The following is a 13,442-nucleotide window of genomic DNA, read 5'->3' as shown; positions in this document are numbered from 1 at the left end:
ATTGATTTTTATATATAGAGATGTTGTGTGACTTGGGCGTTGAGTTGTACCCAGTAACGTATAAAGAATGTTCATGTGGCTAGTTTTTTACAGAATGTATTTAGTGGGTCTAAATTTCTAGATATGAGTAATTCCGGCTCAATGGCAGCTCTACCCATAGTGTGCTTTACCCTGCCCTCAAAATCGTACGCGTCGAATAGAAAATTTAATAGAACTAAAAGAAAATGAAAAGATTATTATTATACTATAGAAGAAAAAATAAATTAGGGTTTTTATTAGAGCGAAAGCAGCAAAAACTACTAATGATATTGAATAGTTTTCACCGGTTTCACTAGAGGTTTAACTTTAGGTAGTACATACCTATGTACATTCTTCTTGAGTATCAGAAACTACCACGAGAGCGAAACCTGGGGTGGGGAACTAGTTTTCAATAAAATTATCTATTGGGCAGTGTTATCTAATTTACTCAACATAAATTATTGTAATAGTTGTTTAAAATTTTAATCTAGGCTGACTGATCGACAGATACTGTTAAATAGCATACATATAATAAAATTATGCTGTATTTGTATATGCTAATAAAATTAATTTCTTTATGCTTTTTGTGTTGGAGTCTGTTTAATGGGAAAGGCACTCCTACATGAACTCGTGTATACACACAGGTTCATAAAATATCGAGAAATAAAATACAAAGTAATTTTTAAAACAATGTATTAAATTAACCGCATTATATTAGTTATATACAGTGACGTAAACAAAATGCAAACCATCCGTTTTATAATCAGTAAGTACACAAACTGATTACTATCATCGATCATCATAACTAAAGTAATAGAAGGAAGAAGAGGATTTTCCGGATACCGCTTTTAGCGTGGTATCCCATTCTAATCTAATCAGAAGACTCGCAGCTGTAAAATGGAGATAAAAGTTATCATACTAAACTTCCCAGAAAAGCTTTAAAAACAGTAGAGCCAAAAGTAAATGTGTTAATGTTTAGTAAATATATTATATTTACCAATATATATTAAGTATAAGTTTAGAACATTTTCGTTACATATCTAAATACCTTCTCACAGAAAGTTCTGCAAATAAACATTAACATATTTCCGATAGGGCTCTATATAAAAATTTACTACATAATACGCATACTCATACACGACATATCACTAGAAACCAACACTATTTCTCAACATATTATGTATTAAAATACTGGATTCACTACCTACAACAATGAAATATCAAATTGCTTTTTATCACACTAAATCTATTATGTACACTGATAAAACTATATTAATAAGTCAGGATGATAAATGTGCTCATTATAAGTCAACGATTTCAAAGAATTACCACAAAGCTTCATTAGCTTTAGTCCTCGGTTTAACATGAATGCTAATGCCGATTCTTTAGTGCCATCTGAAAGAAAAGAAATACACGTACTGACAGCAAAGCATTTATTTAACAAGCTGTTTAGAAGGTGCAGTGTTTTCAATGTTCTACTGAAGGTGACTTTCAGTTGTAGCAAAGCTGTAATTTTTATAAGTTCACTGCACAATTCTATTCATCTTGTTAAAGAATTGGACAAAAATTATCAGGTAAACTCAAACCCTCATACCAGTAATCGGGCACACAATATTGTACTTTTTACACATATTTTACACATAGCATTAACTGTACATAACTATACATTTTCAGTCTTCCGCAAATAGTAAATAATTGGAGTTGGATTTACCATTTTATGAAATATTCATAAAATACTATTTTGTCACAACCAATTAAATATTTAAATGAATCAATTAGGTCAATAAAACATTATACTTGTGACAAATATTATTTTATGTAAGTACACAATTGAAAATTTTAGCTGCAGAAATTTAAAGGCACATTTATTTGGCATATAGCCGAAATCATTATTGAAATGATTTATACCAAGCTTCATTAATGAATGCTGCTACATTTGCACAAGGCAAAATAATAGATCTTCGGTTATAATGAGCATCCTGAACTTTAATCAACAACTTCACTATTTTATATTTAAAAATATAGAATCAGTTACCCTTCAAGGTACATCTTAATCCAATATGAATGTGCTTAATATTTAATCTACGTAACACTTGTAGCACATACACTACGATTTCTATAATCTTTTTATAAGCGTAATGTATTTTATATGTTCCTGTCGCGGGAGTTTAGTTAGCCAAATAGTTTATTTAAAGATCAGTGATTATATGAATCATTCTAGGCTGTTTAGAAATTACAGTAGTAGGAAAACAAGAACGCGTCAATACCGTACCTATCATTAAAACTTATACATAACTAAGAACTGAAATAAGAAGTAGAAGGGAAACATTTATTAATTTATAAGCTACGTGTCACAAGTCATATAAATAAAACGTGAGACTACAGAAAACAACTCACAATGAGAGACCTAGCTCCTTTCTCTATAGTAGCCAGCAAGTGATTGAGTCTCAAATGTAAAAATTATGTACATTGTGTCAAATAAAATGCAATACCATAAAAGTAATCAGCGTCATTACAGTATTTAACACGTAAGTAGTGGAGCCGCTAGGCGCGGCGTGTACTGCCGGTTTGAATGCGCCGAGCTCACGAATCTGGAGGAATATCCCATTCCGCCAAGCCGCGGTCCACTAATTCTCTATTTAGGAATATTACTTGCTGAAATAATAAATAAAAGTTTTCATAGTATATATTGAACACAATAAATGAAAATTATATGATATAACTACTTGAGAAGTAAAGGCTCACCTGAGGATGTAGAGTGAGGTAGAGATGTACGAGAGGGAGGCCAGCCTCATCATAGCCGGCAACTTGTGCATGTAGTAACTGCCCTGCTGTCAGTCCAGCCATGATCCGAAGGGCCTCGCCACTCCACTCTGTTTCTAAAATATTTTATGATAAGCATTAGTAACTATACAATACACCAACATGAGTATGGATTATATTTTGTGGGAAAAGTGGAAAGAAATTCCACACACACTTGTTCTTGTAATTATAAATAATGGATTTAACATTTATACAATATAACATATTAAGATTTTTAAGAAATGCCTTAAACCAAGAATGTGGCATTGAAAATATGTACTACTTTCACCAATTAACTGAACAAGTAACAAGCAAAGAGCAACTTCAAAACAAAGTTGTATTATTTTAGTAACAGTATTAAACATGTGTATTAAATAACTTACCATTGTTTGCTGGTTTTACAAAAGCAAGTAAGGCTTCTGTTGCTTGGAAAGGTAATGTCATAAAATCTGAGCGGATCTGTTTAAGTTGGTCATTGTCCACAGTCAGATAACCGCCGAAGTCAACCAATTTTACGACTGACGTGTCAGTCTCTTCTGACGTTGATATCACTTGTGCGCGATACCAGTTATTTTCAGTTGGTGCAGCACAAATTGAACCCTCTGAAAATAAATAGTTTTTTTTAATAATCACATTATTCAGTCTTTCTATATTTTCGGAACCCCTATTATGCAAAAATATAAAACAAACAGTTACTAAAACACTGGTTAACTTGCCTAGAATGCAAGGGTACCTTAGCAATACCAGCTAGACTACAGAAACCGACATATTTACACAGCCAGTTATAGCTGACTACCAGTTACCCTTACGAGATGATAGTATCACCTTACCTTACAATTATTTACTATGAAATAAGAAATGCAACGTTTACAAAATTACGGTTGTTACGACAAATGCGCGGTGACTGAGAGCAAAAAATTCGTAAACCAATAGGCCAATTTGGATTTATTTTAGTCGTATTTGTTAAGCCTCGTATTCATGGTAAACATTTTGCTTAGCAACATGGTTGCATAAACATGTTGCGGGCAACACTTGTGTTGCAGAATCGATAGCGCCATGCTGCAGTGTTCACGCCCGGCGAGCGAAAACATCAGTTTATATTAGTTTAAATAAAGTTTCCAGCAGCATTCTCGGTATTCATCAACAACATTGATCAACTGTTGCTAAGCAAAATGTTTACCATGAATACGAGGCTTTATTCTTCAGACAAGGAATGTATGAAAGGAAAAATCGCCGCATTCATCAGGATCATGAGAAAAGAGCCTGAGCAAAGATGAGTCAGAAGTCTTCACTTCTAACTTACCTTTAACAGGTCTTGGTAGAGATGGTACTTCTGGGTTCTGATAAGTTGCTGCCATGAGACGGTGCAGGGCATGTAGAGATGGGAAAGTTGGGTGAAGGGGCTGTTGTAGGAAGAAGTGTCCTGCGCTCACTAGACACGTCATTATCGTATCATTATTCACAGATTCCACAAGCTGAAAGTAAACAATACAACTATAAATAAATCATCAACATAAATAGGACACTTGTTTTAAATAAAATATTAAGATTAGCAGCAGCAATAGTTTTATTCTAATGGGTATTTCTCATAAAAAAATATTTTATTTATTATCCCTTAGTATCATAATTCATACTATACCATAATATGTATAAGAATGAGATATCAATATTGTAGATTTATCAATATTTATGTGCCAGTCTGATAAAGCATGTTATGTAAATGCATGATGAAAGAAATAAACAAACTTAAACTTACTTGTAGAAACTCTGGCACTAGTGGTACTAGTCTTTGATATAATTCTGCACTAATTTCTTGCAAGGAAAAGTTGGGGAATTTCTTTTCAGGGAACTTTTCCTTGATCATTTCTAAAGCCGCTTCAATTTCACTCTGAGTTCCTAAAACATAGATGGTAATGTTAATAATTGTCTTGTAGACAGCACTGACATAATATACATACAATTTCATGTTGTTTGGTACATAATGACAAGTATTCAATTAATTTACCTTCAACGGCACAAATTTTTAATTTGATAGAGTCAGGATGTCTTCTAACATATACACTTGCACCTGTTTTAGCTTTTATTTGGATTACAAAGGACCCCTGTTTCCCTATTAAAAGTCCTACAAGAGTTTGGGGTATAACAAATTGATGTATTCTAAGAGCAGTTTCAGAAGGAATCATATTTAGAGTAGCTGGAGGAGGACTGGCCGCTTCAGAGCAGCCTTTGCCACTGTCGCTTGAGCCCTGAAAGATAGAAATTGCATTTTAGTGGTAAAATCATTAATATGAACACATTTTGTATCAGTTATCAGTTACGAATATACTTTACTTAGCACTTTAGTTACATGGCCACTTTGTTTAAAAAATTAAAATATATAAAAAGGGTTTTACCTCACTATGATTATCAGAGAAGTGGCACATTGATGGACTAGCTAATATAGGGTCCACAGGACTATGATTAGCAGAATCTCTTTCTGAGATACGTCTACGTTGTGCTGTGGAAAATCTGTTATCACTTCCAGTATTATCACTAGGTTCATCAACTACATTTACATTATTATTATTATTTGAATCTTCCATGTCACCCACAGTGCTATCTTCAGTTGTATTAACCTCTGATGCCACTTTTTCCAATTTTGAACTTTCTTCCTGGAGAATAGTGTCTCCTGATTTTCCAGGCATTTCCTGTGAATGTACAATATTTGTATCGCTTGCCCTGATTACTACTGGGGAATGATCTACATTACTTTTATAACAAGTGGCTACATTTGGGAGTGTAGAGCACATGTTTTTAGTTGATTTTTGTTTAACTTGAAATGATGGTTCTTTAGAGTATACACTCATAGAGGTCAACTTGTCAAAACCAGCTGACATTCGCTTCTCCTTTTCAATTGACTTTTTCCTAATAATTTTTTCAATTTCAATATCAACTTCTTCATCTGTCAACTCTAATGGGGAAGACCTCTGGGAATTACTTCCATTCGGTATAATGTCAATGGGGGCTGATTTAATGATAGATCGCTCTGCTTTGCCCAATGGAGAAGACTTTTGAGCTTCAGCTTGAGCAATCAGGGCCTCTGCAAGCTCCTCTTTTAAGCTTTTTATTCTTTCTCTTCCACCAGGGTCAGATTTTGCATACTCTCGCTTTTTTCTGAACCAAAAAATTCCCAATAAAACTGCTATGGATGGGACTGACCACATAAGTAACTGACGACAAGGGGCCATTGTAATGAGCCACTTTTATAAACAATCTAAAACAAAGAGATTTGTTACTGATAAAAATCAAGTAAATGTAAAAGCAAGTAGGTAGTAATACTTTTTGCAAACAAGAACTTGTCATGTAACTCACACCTAACTTTTGACCAATTTTCATATAAAAATTTCATTTGATATTGATTATTAAAACATATTACATGAACTTTGGCATATACAAGATGTTTAAGTAGGTTAATGACCTTGATACTGTCAAAATAAATTAAAATAAAAGAAATATATGCCATAAAAATTTAAACTAAGTAAATGAATTCATGAATATGTAATATTTATTTTTGCAAGTATAAATAAATACAAGTAACCTTTATAATATTATAAATAATAATCTATTAATATTATATTATTTCTCCTCCACCTGCCCTACTATTATTGGTTCACCTGGCTTTATGTTCTAATAGCTGATGTAAACAAAGGATATACACAACATGTGACTGTGCTAATAATCAGCTTTGGCATACATTTTAAAAACATTACAGGTCTTTGAGTTTGTTCTAAATATTTGTTTTTTTATTTTTATCACTGCTACTTTTATCAGCTGAGTATAGGTATAGGCTGATAAAAAGTTTTAGTATTTCAATAATTAGGTTATTATTGTCCTCGTGTTTATTTATTATTATCTAATAAGCAGTTGCCATAACTATAAATAGTACTGAGCTATAAAATTATAAAATTCGCGACATTCTTAAAAATCCATTCAGTAGAATAAGAAAGCCGGGTTAAGCGACAGAAAAAAGTAGAGCAAAGCATGGGCACTTTATTTTCTTTGGGCTGCCTATGCGAGCACGGTATCTCCGTTATATAGATAACAGTTATTCTGATACTACTTTCAGGGCAATGCTAATAATACCTACAAAACCATGTGCCACCGATCTTTTTCGGAACACAAGTTATAAATGTTGTCCGGTGAGGGTCACGAGCAATATGTAGAAACCTTCACAAGCAACACGTAAGCAAATGTGGAACCATAAATGAAAGGTTACGCAATTATAATCGTGTCAACATCTTCAAAAAAATGAGATGATAATAATTATTTTCAGCTTTAGTTTTCCCTAAATGATCAATTAGTATCTATACAGTAAATTTCAACCTATGAACTCGCGTAGGTACAGTCCCCGTGATCCAAATGTGGAATCATGCCGCCGGCTACAATAGAAATAATAGATACTTACATTAATTTCTAAGAAAGAAAGTTCCCACTTTTTAAATGATGTAATGAAAACAAGCCGAAAAGATAAGTTAACTGATATTACTACCAAATTTCACTAAATTTTATCCAACAATCCACGTGCTCACAATGTTTTCGAAGCACAACAAAATTCAATATGGCTGATGAAGTAGACTGGAGCATCAGATTGGCAACATCAAAAAAATGTCTATGGTTCAATGTTTTCATCTGATGATAAACCATAGACTATATCAAATAAAAATTAATACAAACTCGGTAAATCTATTTATTTATTCATTTAAAATGACAAGAAACGGACTACTCTAAAAAAACAAACATTGTACCTTCTACATTTTGTAAGTCGGTAAAATAAATTATTTTGACTTTTCAGTACTATAAAATATTCTCTCTTTCATTAATTATTTTGGTAATGGACTCAATTATTGATACCTATCGTTATTGATATTTTGTCAAAACAAATTAAACTTAACTTACTCTTATTTTGCCTTCCTCCTAAATGGGTCTGTAGCTGGGGACGGTAGACTTGGGGAAGTCACTCCTTTTAATTTAACTATGAATTAAGGCGAAGGATAATGATGATATACCTACATAAAGTGCAGAGCAAATTCTGCTTTATGCGACTTTAAATATATTTTTTTAATCCACCCAGCATTTTTGGATATTAATCTTGCATGGCCACGAATCGTTTAAAACCTTAGTACATAGTACACATGCCCATTTGCCTCCACTTGTTGGCCTGTGACGTCAACGTCGTCTTAGTACACAGATACTCCCACATGGTTTCACCCACTCTGTTCGGCTCTTATTAATCGTACCGTGATGTTATATAATCTTCCTCGAAAAATAGTACGATTCCTATAAAAACAAAAATATTTTTTTAAATCAAATCAGTAGTTCTGGAGATTAGCGCGATCAAACAAACTCTTTAAATCGTATCGCAGAAATTCACATCGCATGTTCCTGCGATGCGAATTCGCATCGCATCGCATCGCAGTTTTGTGTGGGAGCCCTTATATAATAGAAAAGTAAAAGATTTACCCAGTAGGTAGGTTCAAGATCTAGATAATTATTAGAGTCTAGCCAGCGAAAGATGACCATAAAAAGGCGGCAAATTTAAAGAATCAAGAGCTACTAACACTGGCTGTAGTTTGTACGATAATTATGTTCTATGATATGTACCTAAGTAACTAAGATAATTTCAAACACTACTTTATCCATGACCTACCACTGCCCACCAGTATCATTTGTTTCATTATCAAGATAAAGGTCTCTCCAAAGCCGCCTCCTTGTATGCCACTATTTTCATTCAGCTATTGCCAGCCACTCCACGCGTTCCAAATAGCTGAAAGATGGCCCACGTTTGCCTAGACACGGTCTTCTTTGGTCACGGACTCGAGACCACGTCTACCCCAAAGATTATTTGATCAGTTCTTCGACAAATGTTAGAAATCGGTTGCATTAATCCTTTAGGCTATGTCGATAACTTTCTCTTTTTTATTGTGGTAGGATCACTTCGTTTCGGATTCATTTGATGCCCTTCAGAACGTTTTATACTGTTGAGAATTTAAAGCAACTGTTATAAAATTTGGTTATCCCGACTCCGTAGGCTTTTTGTGTAAGTATTGCCTCGAAAACCATCAGTGTTTTTAGTACGCTATATCTCACCCAGCCAAAGCTAAGAGCTTAACACTACACATACATACATTACTGAGATAACACTTGAGTTGTGTTTCGCCGTGAGACAGGTTAAATACCGAAAATCGACAAAAATGTTCTGGTGTTCGATCTGGTGATCCGCTTGCTTGTTTGCCGCCCAATCCCACAAAAAGTCGGATCAATATTGAGTCTCTAGGCTAATCCTTCAATAAACAACCTTAACTATAGTTATAAAACATTAAGAAACCTTGGTATGGATGCGCATAGTGATAGGGCACAAACTTACACCACTATAAATAGTCCTATAGTTATTAGGGAGTGATCAAATAAGATCGCAGACCGGGGCGGAATGGCAAGGAATTAAAATTTTTGCTATGCATGAAAAGTCAAATGCAGAGGTGCACATTACGGCACGTAATGCCGCTATACAACGTACACCCACTTTTCACCATTTGTGTTATAAGTCCAATAGGTGGTGAGCCTGCCGTACACTGGGCACAATTCCAGGCTCCGTGCTAGTTTGAGAAGTTTTCGGAAACCGAAAAAGCCCAGTAATACTTTGCCCGACCCGGGAATCGAACCCGAGACCCCCTATCGCACTTGCGACCACTCGACCAACGAGGCAGATTTTGTTTCGTCTTGGATTTTTTTCTATGCATACTTATATCTTATTTTTTTCTTACATAAGAAAGAACGTTATCCCATAACAAACCCAACAAAAAATAATTATCGAAATCGGTTTCACTGTTCTCGAGATTTGCTCTTACTAGCAGAACATTCTACGATTCATTTTTATTACAGAGACGATAATATGTGACCTGTCTGTAAAATCGGCCTTGCTATTGAATCGAATTATCGCAATATAACTCGTATAATAAATTATAACTTTATTAGGAACATCGCTTACGTACTCACCTCCATAATTTGTTCATCACGCCGTCGAACGTACTTTCTTCAACTTGATTTTTCTTATTTGCCTATACCTATCATACCATACCTCGATTGTCCGGAGTGCCTGGGTAACCGGCTATTGTGGCTCAATTCCTACGTGGATAATTTTTGTTCCAGGTATCATATCCAGGGAGATACCTATTTTAATATACAACTGTATTATATGTATAATATAATAATATTGTAGCTCCATGACACTAGGCGCCCACCCCGTGACCTCAGGGAAGAAGGTGGCACAGTGGTCATGTGCTGCCGCACAACTTGCACAGTGAGGCGTCATGGGAGACTTACGTCTCTTTAGAGATGTGCCGTAACAGGCGTTACACTGTGGGGGCTCCGGAGCAGGTCTATTAGATCTGAAAAGGACTCGGTGCCCCTTACAGGTGTTGAAGTTGCCAACAAGGGTGGTTTTAGTGAGGTAAAAATATCATACTCCCTAATCTTGTATCCTCAAAGCACGGCGCCTTTTGAAGGTTTGTCTACGTCATAAAAAAAGCTCCATGACACAGGAGACAATCCGTGTGCAAAACATACCATGCTGTTGTACAAACAAAAAATACCATGCCGTTTGACAAGTGTGGTAATTATGGTACTCAAATCAACTGTTGAAAAAATGCTGCATGTTGTTGGCAACAAATTTCTTCTACCTGGTTCATGATGAGGCTCTGTATACTTACTTGCCCTCTAAAATATAATCATTTCAGCCAGAAGACAATTAATTAATTCTTTTCTAACCATGATATGAGTCACCTATGAATATAATGTACACATTATCCGATTATAAAAACTGTCCTTTTAGTAAATACATAAAGGTTTAGAAAGCTCACATTTGCAAATATGTAACTTGTATTGCATATTTTAAAATTAAAAACAATGAGGTATGAAAACATTATATAAAGTCCTGAATCCATGTAGAATCATTTATAATCTAACTACACTGAAATTGAGATATGCAAAACAAAAATAGTTTAGGCTTCAAGGAACACTTACCTTTAGTTTGTATTGTATATTCTAAATGTCTGTAAAATCTAGGTCTAATGGTCAAACTAAACAGCCATTATTTGGATTAGATAATTATGACCTCAACTAAATATTTCTATTGCTTGTTTAAACTAATGTATGTCACTAATGATTCATAATAATAGCAAGAACAATTACAATTTAATGATTTTTAATGATTGTAGAAGCGTTCCGTATCAATATATTTTTGTTAAATTTCTGTCCCAGAATTATTATTTTTATAAATTTTTATTGATTTTTAACAATAGTGTTATGAGGAAATAGGAATTGGCTGCTCACATTTGAAAAGAATATAATGTTTAAGTTAAATTATTTAATAAATCTAGGTTTTTCACATGAACTCAAGGTATATTTCTATATAAGGTAACAGAATATAATATTATCTTAATGTTATTTGATCTCATGGTATAAGAAGTTGGAATATATGAAGGTATATAAACACAAGATATAATTTGACAAACTGTTTCATAAAACAAGATCTTTATGAATTACAGAATACGAGAATGTTTTAAGTAACGCTAAACATATCGAGACTGAGTTGCATAGTAAATAGAGTCAAGTTTAGATTGAATATAATATACAATAGTATGGCTCATCTTCTGGCACTAAAGTTGCTTGCAGTGCCAATTTTTGTAACATTACAAATAATCATATTTATAAATCATATATTTGAATGTATTTTACTATTGTGAAAGAAGTGTGACACTATATTACCCAGGAAAGCATAAAATAATAGAAGTGAAGTGTTGTTGATATAATTATTTAATAGATAGGTATGTACATTCCTTATTTGTATTTCTCATCTGTGACTCGACGAATGGGATCAATTCAAGGAATGTTGCACAATAATTTAACTATTATTTCATTTGGTGACAATTAACAGAATTATTGTAATGAGAATATATTAATTTAGATATTACAATGCTAATGTATTACAAAAACTTACATGGTATGGAGAAATACTGAGTGTCTAAAGGATTTAGACATTATTCACAATGTAGGTATGTATATGAAATAATTTTGGGAACTAAATGTATAAAATCACAAAGTCATGTTTATTCATAACAGCAAAACAAATTTACATAGACTTACTGTATACATAATAGTGCTAATTTTTATATAGCATCTACCGCATCAGCTTCATCTTCTGAACTGACCTCATCTCCAAATTCAATGTCCTCATCCAGACCATCCACAGAATAGACCACTGTCTCATTGATTCGAACTGTTTCTGGGAACTCTCCATACGTCTTCAGATTCCTAGCTTCATCTGGAGTATACTTCAAGATAACATCAGCCTTCGCGTCTTGGTAATCTCGCAACCCTATTAGTATAATGTCACCTTGGTTTATCCAAACTTTTTTTCGTAACTTCCCTCGGATATGACAAAGACGTTTTATGCCATCAAAGCACATGGCCTCCAAGCGGCCATTACCGAGCATCTTTGTGACTTGGGCGTACTCCTGTCCATCTTCCTTGAAGACCAGCTCACGTTTCTCTGTTTCATTTTCGTTCTTTCCTCTCCTTCTGTTTTTACCTCCTTTTCCTTTATTCTTCGGCATAATTTATATAATTTTGAGTACAAACATACAGCAAGACTACAAAAATCACACAAATTTGCTCTAGACAGGTTCGTTTGACAGACACTTTTTTTTAACCTGCTTCGTATCGTGCTGCGTTGCAACTAGTGCAGCCCACAGATAAAAATTAATTTGACCATAGATATTCTAGAGTAATCGATTACACTTTAGTCGATTTTATATTAATAATTTTATTGGTGTTCAATAATTGTTGGTTGCAGACGGCTTAGTTCTAAAAAATATTTTCATATTGAGCATATTTAATTCAACGCACTATTTTTTAAAATAGATACTATTGCACATATTATAAAAAGTCAAGAAAATTACGAGTTTTTCGTTTATCGCTTATCTCTGAATAGAGCATTTAGTACATTGATTTGATATTTATGCAATAGAATTTATTTTTGAAACATATTAGTCGGATTATAGTTCATAATACTACATAATTATTATTAATTCTTTGTGCAGGTAAAATTTGCAAGGAGAATAAGATTTTAAGTGGCCGTAAATTGAAAAATACTAGCTATGTAGTTTTTAATGTTTAAGCTTTTGTTTTTTACCACATTACGATATGGCTTTCTTTGAACTATCCTGTACAGAGACAATATTATAATGTACCTTGTAAAACTTAGGAAAAAAATATTTAACATTGCTTAATTTTCAATGATTAAAATTGCTTGGTGACCCAACACATACCTATCAACATAAAAAAAAAATAAGACAAGTTATTTTGTGAAATCTGTGAAAAACACTGAGGTAACGAGATGTTGACTCAGAATGTTGTACTAGTGAAGTAGTAATAACCAAAGTCAATGATTTTTAGTTCCAGCTGTCACCGCATCAAACTTTTTTTGCCAAGCAGTACTTAGTAATTTTCTTTTAGTTTATGCCGCTACCGGTAGAGGCGTTAGCGTAAGCTTTTTCTTGACCAAAGACAATGATTGGCTGTTGTCA

The 13,442-nt window shown here is 33.7% G+C and overlaps 2 protein-coding genes across 2 annotated transcripts; both read right to left on the bottom strand.

The window, feature by feature from the left end:
• Positions 1-694: 694 nt before the first annotated feature.
• On the bottom strand, positions 695-7,439 carry LOC118266851 (A-kinase anchor protein 1, mitochondrial). Its single transcript, XM_035580435.2, has 8 exons — positions 7,265-7,439; positions 5,214-6,073; positions 4,826-5,066; positions 4,577-4,716; positions 4,124-4,295; positions 3,204-3,422; positions 2,764-2,897; positions 695-2,673 (listed from the first exon to the last, which is right to left on the bottom strand). The coding sequence occupies exons 2-8, from the start codon at positions 6,045-6,047 to the stop codon at positions 2,602-2,604; spliced, it is 1,812 nt and encodes a 603-aa protein (XP_035436328.2). The 5' UTR covers positions 6,048-6,073; positions 7,265-7,439; the 3' UTR covers positions 695-2,601.
• Positions 7,440-11,652: 4,213 nt separating this feature from the next.
• On the bottom strand, positions 11,653-12,599 carry LOC118267011 (eukaryotic translation initiation factor 1A, X-chromosomal). The gene has a single exon (XM_035580727.2). It carries the CDS (start codon positions 12,468-12,470, stop codon positions 12,024-12,026), a length of 447 nt encoding a protein of 148 aa, XP_035436620.1. The 5' UTR covers positions 12,471-12,599; the 3' UTR covers positions 11,653-12,023.
• Positions 12,600-13,442: the final 843 nt, after the last annotated feature.

This window comes from Spodoptera frugiperda, chromosome 23 (assembly GCF_023101765.2).
Source record: "Spodoptera frugiperda isolate SF20-4 chromosome 23, AGI-APGP_CSIRO_Sfru_2.0, whole genome shotgun sequence".
NCBI lineage: Eukaryota > Metazoa > Arthropoda > Insecta > Lepidoptera > Noctuidae > Spodoptera > Spodoptera frugiperda.
This window is presented reverse-complemented; position numbering and strand designations above follow the sequence as displayed.